Raw genomic sequence first — 13,006 nt, forward strand, 5'->3', positions numbered from 1 at the left:
TGACGTAAACTTAAGCTTACAAATAAATATTTGTTTTCTGTTGTAAGGCTGCATGAAGTTATATTCTTTCATAAATTACACTGAAAAGTACTGAAATCTTTAGAAATGTTTGGCAAACAGTATTGTAAGAAGCAATTTAGTCTACCTACTTGTGCAGTGAGAGTTTGCACAAGTAACGCTAGGCATTAAGTCTATAATAACTTCTATAGTATTTTAATTTTCTGGAGGCTGACCTGACAAACTACCTGTTTTGCTGAAATGCTGTGGGACGCTTATGACTCCCTGTACAGACGGCCTGTGTTGTGTAACGGTGCTTGTTTTGAAAATGTGTTATTGCCAAATGTTGTCATGGAAGCAAATTTAGACGTAGCTCCCAGTGTTTCCATGGTGTAAGAAGAAAATGAGATGAGGTGATTGTATGGTGCAGATTTTAGCCTTAGCTCAGGGCAAAGAAAAGGCCAAGGCCGTGGAGAGCAAGAGCAGCTCCGGGAAGCGTCGTGGTGCCCATGGTGGGGTGTGTGGGAGCGGGTCAGTTGCTGATGCTACTTCTGTGTACGAAGCACGTACGTATGAAGAAGGAATGGCTTTAGGGTAAAGATACTCCACAGGAAAATGAAGTCACTGATATTCCAGAGTTTTCCAATGTTTATTTCAGGATATGTTTAAAGGGTAGTTATAAATGTTTTTCTTGTCTGATTATTATTATTATTATTATCTCACATTACTGAGGTAAATAATAAATTATTGCTTGCACATCCCCAGTCATTCAAGGCAATTTTCTTTATTCTTATAATGATAATAGATTGCTCATAAAGCCAATATTATTTTAATAAGCTCTTTTTGGTGAAGTGCTTGCCTCACTTGAGTTCACTGGCTTCTTTAAATCACTTTCTTGAACCTAGTTTTAAGCTTGTACCCTTGCAGATGGTGTGTGGGGGGCTCTAAGTAAGTGAGGCTGAGTGTTTTGATACCTAAGGAAAAAACAATGCTTTGCATAAGATGAAGTTCAAATGTATCATTTTCGTAGTTTATAGCCTGCTTATAGATGTACTGAATTAAAAACAAAAAAATAATCTTGAAGAGGAGCATAAGTGACAGTTAATGGATATATTTCTAGTACTGAAGTTCTTTACTAGTATCAGAACTAGATACAGAGGTCAACTTTCCAGTTACAGTGATATATAAAGAAGCAAATAAACATGCTGTCTAGGGAGAGTTAATTATTCTCTGAGAAATTTTGGAAGGAGAGGGGATTTACACGCTTTCTGACCCCGTAAGAAGCATAATTTCTGTGAAGGCAGATGAACAATAACTAGTCTTTATGGGTATATTTTGATTTAATGGTGTTTTTAGATGCAAGCACGATCTATCACATTTCACTTTCCTACCACAGAATACCTTTTAAGTCTTGAATCTGAAAAGCTGAAAATATTGACACTCCAAAGCTCCTATTATTTTGTCTATAATACAGTTTTAAAGCACTTTAAGAAATGCTTTAAAGCACTTAGCCAAAATTTTCTGATGCTGAAACACTACTTGAGCTTTTATGTCGGCTCTGCAGTGTTTCCACAATTTATACAAAGTTAAAATTAATGTATTATAAATGTGGAATGTGACTCTGGCTGAATCATTTGAACAGTTCTTGAGAGGTCTGGCAAGGTCAAACTACTCAAAAATTAGTTTGAGCTGGAATGATCATTAGAATACTGACTTGAAAGGAGGACGCTGGTGTTATCCTTTTTGGGAAGCCTTGTTCATGATAGAATTAAGCCTACAGTTCATTTTTAGATTGAGAGGGACAGGACTGAGTACTGGTTGCTGAAACTTCGAGGCTTGTTCATATTTGCAAGAAACTCTTGGCACCCGAAAGATTTAACTCCTCAGCCAGCCGCTGGATACAGGGTGAAACGAGCTGGTGATTGGGGTGAGTTCCATGTTCCCTGTTCTGCAAGTGTCCATTTGTCTGGTAAGCTTGGTTTTGCTGCAGCTTGTGCCACAAACGGATGAGCAGTCTGCTTCTCCCATCCTTTTGCTCATAGATATAACACTTTTTTTACATTTTTAACTTCTGCACTAAAAATTGCTTCCTGGACCTCAGCAAGTAAAAGCCTCTTTCTGTCCCTGCCTTTGCTGCCTTTTTTCTGCTGGTAATTTTGGTGCAAGTTGTTCCTCGCTGGGTTGTGCTGTACATGAAGATTACCAAAAAAAAAAAAAAAAAAAAAAAAAAAAAAAAAAAAAGGAAAGAAAAAAGTGAATAATTTGCTCATTTGTAAATCAGTTCAGATTTTTTTTTACTGTTTTGTGATTTTTGCCCAGTATTCTGCTGTCATTATTTTCACTTTCAAAGCTCTCTGTTTCTGTTTTAAGTACGGATTTTTGAGTTCATTTCAGTTCATTGCAAAGTGCTGTGGGGTTTGAGGAGGAAACTAGGTTAGAGAATCAATTTGTTGACTGAGAAGGGGAGGGGGGAAAGATTAGTCACATCTACCAATCTACCATGCCAGCTGTGTGTCTTTAAAATAGAATGATCACATACATGTGACTCTCAGAAACCATAGTTAACTGTGAGGAAATGAATTCTGAAGCAGTCGCAGCGTTCAGACTAGTTGTGTTCATCTGCAAGGGTGCAGGAGCCTTTTTTTCTCTGGGGGTCAATGAGACTTGTGCATCTTTGTTACAGTACTTAGGTGAGGCGGTGCTACAGATGCAAGGTGCAGTGTCCATTCCCAGCATCTTTGTAAAGCTGCTATATAATAACCTATTAATGAAGGAGTTGAGCAGGTCATGAAATGGCACCGCCTCAGGGAGAACGTGGTAGGAGCTGTGCAGTGATGTTAATGCTAAGACTGGGATGCTCTGGGCAGTGTACAGGTAGCAGGGTGATCAAGGAGGATGCCTTACAGTTGTGCCTTGCACTTCTCTCCTTCGGACCCTGCGAAGCAGCCTGCACATCCCAGCAGGTGTGTTGAGAGGAGCACTGTCACTTGGGATTCGGAGGAATATGGATGCAAAGAGCTCTGAGGGAGAAGAAAAAAGAGCCAGCTAAACTAGTGAAGTGTCCTGTGGCATTTGAGGGTTTAGTTCACATATAAGATATAAAAGCATTCCAGACTTTGAATTACTTATATCTAAAGAAAATACACAATTTGTTTTCAGCCTTGTCACTGGATAGTGAATCCAAAAGGTATTTGTCCTGCTGCTTGTAAGGTTTTGTTGACTTTGAGAGAGATTCTGTTTTTTGGTTTCCAAAATGGTGCAGTGAAAATGAGCTTGTTTTTTAACAATCAAGCTGTGAGTAGAGCTGTTGATTGTGAGCTATCTATTCAAAGCCTACAAGAGAAGTGCATACCAAATTGTTTTCAGAGGGTTCTTCTAGACACTAGTGTTGCTTTTTGAAATAATGGAGTTTCTTTAGGCTTATGGAGTCTTGAAAGAAGAGCTGCTGTAGGTATTAGTGCTTTTTTTCCTCCTCACTTTCTGCTGTTATCCAGCTACTGGATAAGTGTTATAGAAAATGGGGAGACAATGGTTCTTGAATGCATCGCTTTTAAAAGACTGTCTGACTTCTAAGAGGCTGTTGAAAGAAGCATCCATTGAACTTTCAGAAAGAAATAGCTTGTCTAATGAAAGTGATCTGCACACATTTCCTACATAGCACCTAAAAGAATGAAACATTGATGTTTCAGCTTTGTGGTTGAAATATATTCACAGTGTGTAAATAACATCAAAGCACAGCCTGATCCTGAGTCACAGAATCACAAAATGGTTGAGGTTGGAAGGGACCTCTGGAGATCATCTAGTCCAACCCCCTGGTCCAGAAGGGACACCTGGAAGACAGGGCACAGGGTGACATCCAAGCAGATTTTGAAGATCTCCGGAGAAGGAGGCTCCACAGCCTCTCTGGTCAGCCTGTTCCAATGCTCTGTCACCCTCAATCACATAGAAGGGGCTTAGTATAAGAGTAGAGCGGTTCTTGCTTTTGAGTTAACCTGTTTCTAGAGTCTGTGGAGGACACTTGCCAGTTCAGGCTCTTTGCAGTCAAGAGCTGATCTTGTCAAACCTGTGCTCTAAGTTATGTACCCTTTTTTTGCATTAGGCATGTGTTGTAGTGTACTACCAGAGGGTGTTTTGCTAGTGGTGTGGCTGCAAGACAGGCTTTGCCTTAGATGCTATGCATGGGAAGTCCTTGGCCAGAGAGTCACAGAGGCTGTGACACTCAAGCGATTGATCTTTGTGCATATCCCCCTTCTTGCCCTCACTGCTTTCCCTTTTCCCTCTTGCTTTGCTAGTGCATCTTTTCCTCCTGTTTATGCCAAGAATGTTCTCCGGGCCTGCATTTTCCCCTTGACTGCTTGGAGGATGATATGGTAGGAAGCAGGCAACTGGGTTTCAGACATTGGCATTCAGACTATGGTGTCCAACATGCTCATCCCAGAAAGACTTGCCTTCATGTCCTCACTGGGCATGATACAAAGCTTATTTTAATCAAGAGGCTGGTCTGCCTTACATATTTTCTCCAATCCCAAAGCCTTCAGGAGTGAGACATTCTTTCTGCATCTGGAACATCACATGTTTGGGATTTTTTTTTTTTTTTTTTCCCCCGCCAATAAGGAGAAAAAGAAAAGACCTTTCAGGAAAACCCTTTTCCTTTCTATAGTTCAGGAATTAGAAATCTAGACTGTCACACTGGGTTGAAGATTGAGAGTGCTGATACACAAGTGCAGTGGATGGTATGAACTCTTGTTAGATCACAGGCAGTCTTGGATGTCTCTGAAAAATGCTTGTTTTGATCTGTGTTTTGGACACATTATAGCCAAACATGATACTCATAGAGGTTTCTAAACAAGATACAGCCTCTTTATTGGTAATCCATGAAGCCTGGAGAACATGTCTCAGAGTTGCCCAGTATTAAGGCTTATGTAGATAGTTCAATCTACAGAAGGAGAAAAAAATGCATAGGCAGTTTCTGAGTGGTTTGCCCCTATACACATTCACTACATGCTTATCTTCCATTCTCTCTCTGTACTCCTGTAATTAAATTCAGGATTTTTTCGGCTGTCTAGAACAGCAAAACCAGAATTCACTTGTCCACCTGTATTGGAGGGACGCAGTGATGCGCTTCCCTCCTCCTGCACAGACACAGGCTGCGCTGCCCCTTGGTACTTTCCATATGCACACCCACATCCGCAAGCGTTCGTGTGGCCAGCAGATCTTCAGCTTCCTGTCGCTGACCAGAAACCTTTCTGTCTCTGCATTCCTGAACATTGCATTAATGATATGTTATGCAGCTCTTGATTACATCCATTCTGGGTAGAAGATGAGACATGGCAGCTCTTGGTGATTAGAGGAGCATCTGTCAGTTCCTATTTATCTCTTAATATTCATGCTATAGATAACTAGAGAGGTTTGTACTTAGGTCTGTATTTGAAGTTTATTTTGTTAGCAAAATTATGCTGACTCGTATTCTCTAAATATTCAGATTTAGCATAGGGATGTGCATAGTGGCATGAAAAACAATCATATTTTAATGCTCTGAACTGATAAAACTGCTTTGTTCTCTCTAAATGCAGTGTGTGCAGCTGACCCAATCAAGCTTTTTTTCTTAGGGGTTGGTGTCCTGCATTCTTACCTCAGCCAGCGCCAGAGTTTCCGATTTACAGTGGATTTCTAGAACAGACCCATAGGGCAGGAGGCAGGGGGACGCAGCGCGACTGCTCCCGCTGTGTGCGCTGGCACGAAGGCTGTGGCGGCCGCCGCCTCTCGCCGCCTCCTCCCTCCATGGGGCCAGTGCTATGGATTTCTCTATTAGTTGTCAATTTTCATGCGCGCTCTGGGGACTTAACCTCTGACCCTTTTCTTTTTTTAGAATAGTTGATTTAAAATTAGCTGGTGAAGTTAAATATTTGTCAGCATGATGGCAACAAGCCCATTCCTGTTTCCGTGTTTGTTTTAGGTGGCGGCGGAAGAAGAGTTTTGGTGTTCTTGGTTTTGACATTTAGGATAAAAATATGGCATAGAGTTTATGGCATTTAAAAACTGAGGTACTTTGTAATAATTGCATTTTATTAGTTCTTCATTCATAGACATGTTCTCCATCTTAAAATTGCTCTGAAAAAAGCTACTGTATTTCACTGAAATGCCACTCTAATACTAGAAACACAGGAAATAAACCTACTTTTTTTTTTTTCTTGTGATTCGAAGAAATTATTCCTTGCTGCAAGTTTGTTGTTGGTATATTGCACAACATATCTTGCTCTTCACAATTCTTTGCTTTTCATCACTGGCTTCTTTAAGCCACAGCCACAGTATGTAATGATGGAGAATAGGCACGTTTAGTAGGTGCATAACCTGGAGAAGCTTAGAGGTTGTGAAATAAAGATGTTTAGGGATAGCAGGAGCTTATGTAGGACATCATCTAACATTTCATAGTTTAGGTTTAAGCAAAGTCAGGTGACTTTTGCCATCTATTCAGTGCTTTGTGCGTTGCATTGATTATTTATGCCTCACAAATTGACTGTTGGGTGGTGGTTCAATGGTGTTCTTTAAATAGACTACACAAAATGCAGGGCTAGGTACAGCAGCGTTTTAGAGTTTCTTCCTATCACCATAATCCAGAAAATATATGTTTTTTAAACTTCTATAGGAGCCAATATTTGCTTTCACCCTCCTAATTTTTACTTTCCAAACGGACTACTTGTATTGCTAGTTTCATGACTGCTTACTGTCACAGCCACAAACGTGGTGGTGCCATAGATGAGCATGAAGTGGAAACGCTCGAGCTAACTGGTTTAACAAGGAGCTCCAGAATGGAAACGCGTCAAAATCTTCACGTGCAGCCAAAGCAGCCTCTCCAGCAGCCGCAGCAGGCGCTGAACGTTCACGCGTCTTTTAGCTCAGCCACTCTGCCGGCCTCTTCAAAACATAGAGGAAAATTTACCAACCTACGTGACAGTGTAAAAAAGAGCCCTACAAAAAGCACAGCAAAAGTAAAAGCTACTAGTGGTTGGGTGTCTGATGGCTCATGCTCTAATTATTCTGTGGAAAAGGTATGTATTGTACTCAGTACTTACAGATAAGCGTTTTTAGAAGATTTTATGCTTCTTTAGGAAATGAAAACAAGGTAGGTTTGATGTAAAGTGAATAAACAATGCTATTCTTTCTGTAGTTTTATCCTTACCATTTTTAAAGACTTGCTGTTTCAATTCTTTATTTTCTCTATTTTGTAATCGGAAATCAAAAATGTGATATTGGAAATTGAAAACTGCCTATGAAAAAACACTGATCAAAAGTGTATCTACCGCTCTGTGCTGTTCTCGGAGTTTTGTTCTCTGTACTAATTTCCACTGGGTGAGGGAAGTCTTTTTACTTTATTTTTCTTCTCCAAGTATTAGTGTGGTATTTAAACAGATTTACATTTTTGCATAGGTGTTGGTGTGTTTTGCTAGGCTGTTTGTGTTGTTGCTCAAGTGATGCATTCGCTTATGTGATAATCTATTGTGATTGTGTAACGTAGTTCATGTACAGTCAAAATAAACTTTTTAGTAGGTCCAGTACTGTCTTTGTAGCTTAGGTTAGTTTGTGTCCATTTAAACCAGACTTACTAAACACTATTAGAGATGCTGTTTAAAGTTATTTTGGGGGTAAGCATTTCTTTGCCAAACTACTTAAGTGTGTGTGTTAGGAGAATCCCTACACATTAATAATGTCCCTTGCTGGAGGTTCCTGGCAAGCAGAGCATGGGAAGTGACATCCCAGGCAGTTTGATTTTCTTCAAGAGCCGCTTGTCAGACTGGTCGTATTTTACAGTAAAATGCATTTAATGTCCCCCTGTTTACAAAGATGTTCAAGGGAGTCTTGCTGTGGCAGTTAGAAGCCTGCAGGTTTCTTGCATGGTTTTTTCTCTTGAGTGATCAGACAGTTTTTTGGGTGCTGTGTTTGGAAGCAGGGCTAGTTCTTCCATTGCTGACCTTTCTTCCTCAGCTCACCTTAGCAGGTTTGGTCCTGACTAGGCTTTTTTCCAAGGAGATGTGATGAGGCAGCAGAAAAAGCAGATACTACAGGTCGCCTGGGTCCTCTTCTTTCTTGAGTTATGTAGTGCCCTCTTCCTTCCCAGCTGCCTTCCGGCGTGGCTTTCTTCCCCATCCGCATGCTTTCTATGGCCTGCAGACCTCCCATGTCTAAAGACCGAGTTCTGCGGGGCAAGGGGAAGGGATTTCGGTGTTTGAAAAGGGCAGGAACAGCGTGAGCCCCCAGCCGGGGGTGGGAGGCTGTTTGCTGAGCGCTGCCCGGGCCCTGGGGGAGCAGGGAGGGTGGCGAGGGCGCAGCTGCGGCCTGAGGCGGTGCCTCGCGCTGTCCTCATGCACGGGGTGTTTGCGTGCGCCCCGGTACTGATCCACACCTCCCCTAGCTCCGGTGTGCTCGGCGGAGGCAGGCAGCCCTCTCCTAAGCCCTTGCTTTGCTGATTGAGAGGAGCCCCCTTCAAATAGGAGACCTTGGTTTTGCTGCTGACCTTGGCAGCTCACTGTGGGAGCTGCTCTGCTTTCAACTCCCCTCCACATGTTGTGTGGCTTCACGCAGTGCTCGGGCTGTATCAAGTGTGAGGTAGAGAAAGGGTGTGTGAGGCAAAAGAGGCCTTGTAAAACTAAAGGCAGGCTTTTTACTGTTCCTGTTTAATTGAAAACTTGGAAGTATTTGGCTGTTTTTTCACCTGAGTAATGTGTGAATTTTAAAATGAATAGTAAAATTTAAGTAATATAGCCTGAGTGTCGCACTAAGCACGTGTTGTGCCCCTTGGGAAATGGTAGTTATAAGTTCTTTAGACAAATTTATATTCCATTTATTTTTTTTTAGTACTAAAAAAATCTGCTGCTGACCATAGATAAAAAAAATATGTGTCATTAGTAATAAAATTTCAAGTTACCAGACATCTTCCTATATGTTTTCACATCTTTAACTGCAACTTTATCAGATGTTCCCTTTGGCTTGGGCCTGGAGCTGAAAACACCTGTGTAAATATAATGTATATTTCTAGTAGGGGCTGCTGCTCCTGGGTGATATTAAATTTCTTTAGTACTTGCTTTTGATCTTTAATTTGGCTTGTGCTATTGAAATATTTTGCCTTGCCTATTAAAACATCCAAACTTTAAAAATACTTTTAATACTTTAATGTTTTGGGATTATTTTCGAGATTTAATAGTTTCCTTGTGTGTCTTGTTAACTTCGGAGTATTTCAAGATCAATGTCTTGGAAAAACTAACTCATACGAACTTTGATCTATAGTTCAGTCTGTAATTTTGGCTTATAGGTGCCAGTAGTTTCTGATAGTTTGCTGACAACCAGTATCTTAACATGTCCAAATTATTTGAATCAGTGTTTAGTCCCAAATGCTGTGTATAATCATGTTCCCTTGCAGCCTATGTCGGCAGAATTTTTTAAGGATTATTTTAACTAAAATTCCCAAATGGAAATCTTTTCTTGCAGCAGTCAGCTGCTTTCTTGCAATCGTGTAAAGCCCTAGCTGTGCCATAACTGACCTGCTGCTGCTGTGCAGTTCCTTTCAGCTAAGGGAAAGGAGAAAGCAGAAGATGATTCTGTCTCTCCTACTCTTGTTTTTAACACGGGTTGTTTCATGTGTAGCAGAATTAGCAAACCAGTTTCTTGAGAATTTGATTCAGTATGAGCCTTTGGTATATAAGAAAGTTGTGATTGACATATAATAAAGCTTGCAGTGTGAGTTTGTTCTTCTCAGTCATTAAACTGATTATTCTGTCTGGCCACATATTTTTCACGAGTTTTGTACTTTCAGGTTAGTCTCCTTCTCTGGAGATCTTCCAAACCCGCTTGGACGCAGCCCTGTGCCACGTGCTCTAGGTGACCCTGCGTGTGCAGGGGGTTGGACTACATGACCTCTAGAGGTCCCTTCCAACCTTAAGCATTCTATGATTCTATGATTCATTAGGATGAGGGGGTTGTGCTATATGTTTGTTTAATAAGCCTGTATGGCGATCCCTGAAGAGGTGGGATGAAGGAGTGTTAGGATCTTCTGCTCAGATGACCAAGTTTTTATTTAATTTTGGCTAGTTTAGGAAACACATTTTTTTTCTCCCCTTGATCAATGAGGAGCCAGATTTGTTGGGTACTATGAGTTTGAAAGACTGTTCTCCTCCTCTTTCCACTACTCTATCATTATGAAGGGCTTCTGCCTTGAAAGCAGCCCCTATAAAGCCTGAGTCTGGCAACTGCCATGAAAAGCCTTTCTTTGGGACCCCAGAGTCTTGCTCTTCTGCACTGCAAGGTAAGTGGGTAGGAATAAATGGTGTGGATGTTTTCCTGGAGTCTTTGATGTTCACATATTGTTGGGAATGCACCATCATTATACCATGTGGTTAAGGATGTCTGTTCAGTTGTTTAGCAACTTTAAATCAGTATGCTATTGAGAATTGAAAAGCAGCTGTTAAATTTGAGTACTATTTGTTTTGCTTTTTTTGACATTTTATTGGTGATTTTTAGCCCACAGAAGCTGTTCCTTCCTCTACTCCCATTGTCCCTGTGATCCCTGTCCCTCCAGTCCCTGCCGAGACCACTGTCATCCCATCCACCATACCACAGGTTTTTATTCTTTTTTGTTTAATTTGTTTAACTTTTTATTTATTTGATTTAATTCATTGTTGTTTAAATTTGCTTTCTAGTCTAGTCACACACAGGTCTGAAACACCATGAAATAGCTAAGTTAGAAATACACTAGAATTCCTTACATGTGTGTTGATATTTTCAGAATACGAGTATATGATTCTGTGACTGTTTTATTAGTAGTTCTGCGGGATTGGCCTTTACTTTCTTTGAATAGCTTTTAAGAAAACAAATGCTTGCAAGTTTTAAGTATTAGTGTTGCTTTAAACAAACAAACAAAAAACTTCTGAAGTCTGTTTCCCACAGGAGCTACCTTGTTTCCACCTTGTTTTCTGTTGTATAGTTCATTCTGAATCAGGCATTTGCAAAAGTTGCTTTAAAACAAACAACTGAACAGAACACTGCTTCTGACAAAATCAACTAGGCAGAGAGAAAATTTTACTGCAAGTTGGGCAGTGTACTTGGAATCCCTGTGTTGTGCTTTCAAAACACCTATGAAGACTGTCTGTGGGTTACTGGTATTGCTGGGTGGAAATTTAAAACAAATAAATGAGGATAAATTGAACTGAAAATGTTTCTTTTCCTGCTATCCTTCAAAATACCATTATTTTTATGGAAAAGAAAAGTTAGCTTTGGATCTGTACTTGTTTTAATTATTGGCAACTCCTTGAAGCTGCATCATTAGCTATTTTATATCAATAGCTGCTGTCAACTCTCTGCAGTGTTTTCTCATTGAGTGCTCCTGAAAATACAGGATCCGAATCCTGGCATCCACTTGTAACATGAGACTTTCTGTTATTGCTGTATTCCTTAAGGAAGAAGCAGAAGAGGCAGAGAGAAAATGAGCTGTTACTGTATCCTATCTTTTTTATTGTTTTGCAGCAGCTTTTATTCTATTTAATATATTTATATTTTCATATCTAAGCATATTAATCATGGTATAATCAAAGGTATGAAGTAGGTAAAGAAGAAACATTAAAGTAAGAGGAGGAAAAGAAAATTAGGATATTCTGTAGAATTTCTGTATTTTCCTCCTGTAGGAGGAAAAGAAAATTAGGATATTCTGTATGTTCTCACTTGATGCTTTTAGGTGGAGCCATTCTGTCCTGGATGAAGGCAGGAAGGATGTAGCTGCCTGTTACTCTTATTTGTTTTTATTTGCTGTTTGCCCCAGCACAGCTGGGGCAGTGCCTGTGCCCATGGATGGGGCCGGGTTAAAGCAGATCAGCAGGAGCCAAGTGGCAAGTGCCTTGGGGCTCCTACAGGCACCTGCAGGGACTACCTCTGTTCTTGGACACACCTGAGTATAAGCAATTAAAAAGTACTGTAGAAAGCTGTGAACTCTGGATGTGGCAGATGCAGTTTTGAATGGCAGCTTTTGTGGGGTGAAAGAACTGGGCACAGGTCAAGAGGCTGAGAACAAGTTGCAGAAGAGGTCAGTTTTTCAGATTCTTCTAGTTAAGGCTGCATCCTAACAGAACTTTGAGAAACTAAGCACATGGAATAGTGGATAATTTTCCATTTCAGAATTGTTTTCTCTTTTATAATATTTGTTTGTCTTTTAAAGGCAAATCCCCCTCCAGTATTGGTGAATACAGATTCCTTGGAGTCTTCAACATACGTAAGCTTGTCTCCTTTCAATCGCAACTTTATGTAATATTTAGTATGTATACTTGTCTGGGTCTGTTACTGATTAATAAAGCCTGCTTTGCCTCTTTTACAAGGCACAGTTGCTTCAAATATCTTAATGTTTATCTAAAATCATGTTTCAAGAAAAAAATGCGGCAGATTCCTAGGGAAGGTTCCATGAGTAGCGCTGTGTGGACAGCACAAAATGTAGCTGTTTGGATACTGAGTTCACCTTCGGTAACGATCGGTACTTAACAGGTCACTTCGGTTGCAGTTTTCAGAAAACCTTCTTAACTGTAGATATTTGTATCCCACTTTCCTGTTGCTTTTCTAAACACAGTGTTGGTATCTGTACTAGCTCCTTTATTTTGAATTTGCTTTAGGAACTGGTATTAGCAAGTAAAGGAGAATCAATGTTTTCTTTGTAAAAAGCATTGCTGCTTGTAAACATCGCTTGAAGGAAGCTCCAGGGTCTCAAGACAGACAAAAGCATGAATGAACAGATTAAATAGGAGAATAAAAAGACAGGTACAGTGACAGGGTTAGCTTGAAGGTTAGACTCAAAGACTCAAGGCCATGAATGAAGTTACCTCTGACTAAAAGGATCCCAGCAGCTGGGGATGCTCTACTGATGTGATGCAAGGGAGATTTAGGAGAGTGTTGACTGAGGTGTCTCCTTCTACACACAAATGTTAAATTGAGGAAAAAATTGAATTAAAAAAAATCGCATTTCAAATAGCTCCATCTG

General features: G+C 40.4%; 1 protein-coding gene across 20 annotated transcripts in view; it reads left to right on the top strand.

Moving 5' to 3' along the window:
• Positions 1-13,006, top strand: part of DLG1 (discs large MAGUK scaffold protein 1) — a 123,289-nt gene that overhangs the window by 64,542 nt on the left and 45,741 nt on the right. For 12 of the 20 annotated variants that reach the window (XM_088525570.1, XM_088525554.1, XM_088525556.1 and 9 more), the window contains 2 exons: positions 10,510-10,608; positions 12,197-12,250. In XM_088525570.1, coding sequence (XP_088381696.1) covers positions 10,510-10,608; positions 12,197-12,250 — 153 coding nt within the window. The remainder of the gene's footprint in view (positions 1-10,509; positions 10,609-12,196; positions 12,251-13,006) is intronic. The other 8 variants (XM_088525560.1, XM_088525561.1, XM_088525571.1 and 5 more) reach the window with 1 other exon arrangement.

Source organism: Tinamus guttatus, unplaced genomic scaffold (assembly GCF_059628265.1).
Source record: "Tinamus guttatus ecotype Peru unplaced genomic scaffold, ASM5962826v1 Tinamus_guttatus_pri_ptg000227l, whole genome shotgun sequence".
In the NCBI taxonomy this organism is placed as follows: domain Eukaryota; kingdom Metazoa; phylum Chordata; class Aves; order Tinamiformes; family Tinamidae; genus Tinamus; species Tinamus guttatus.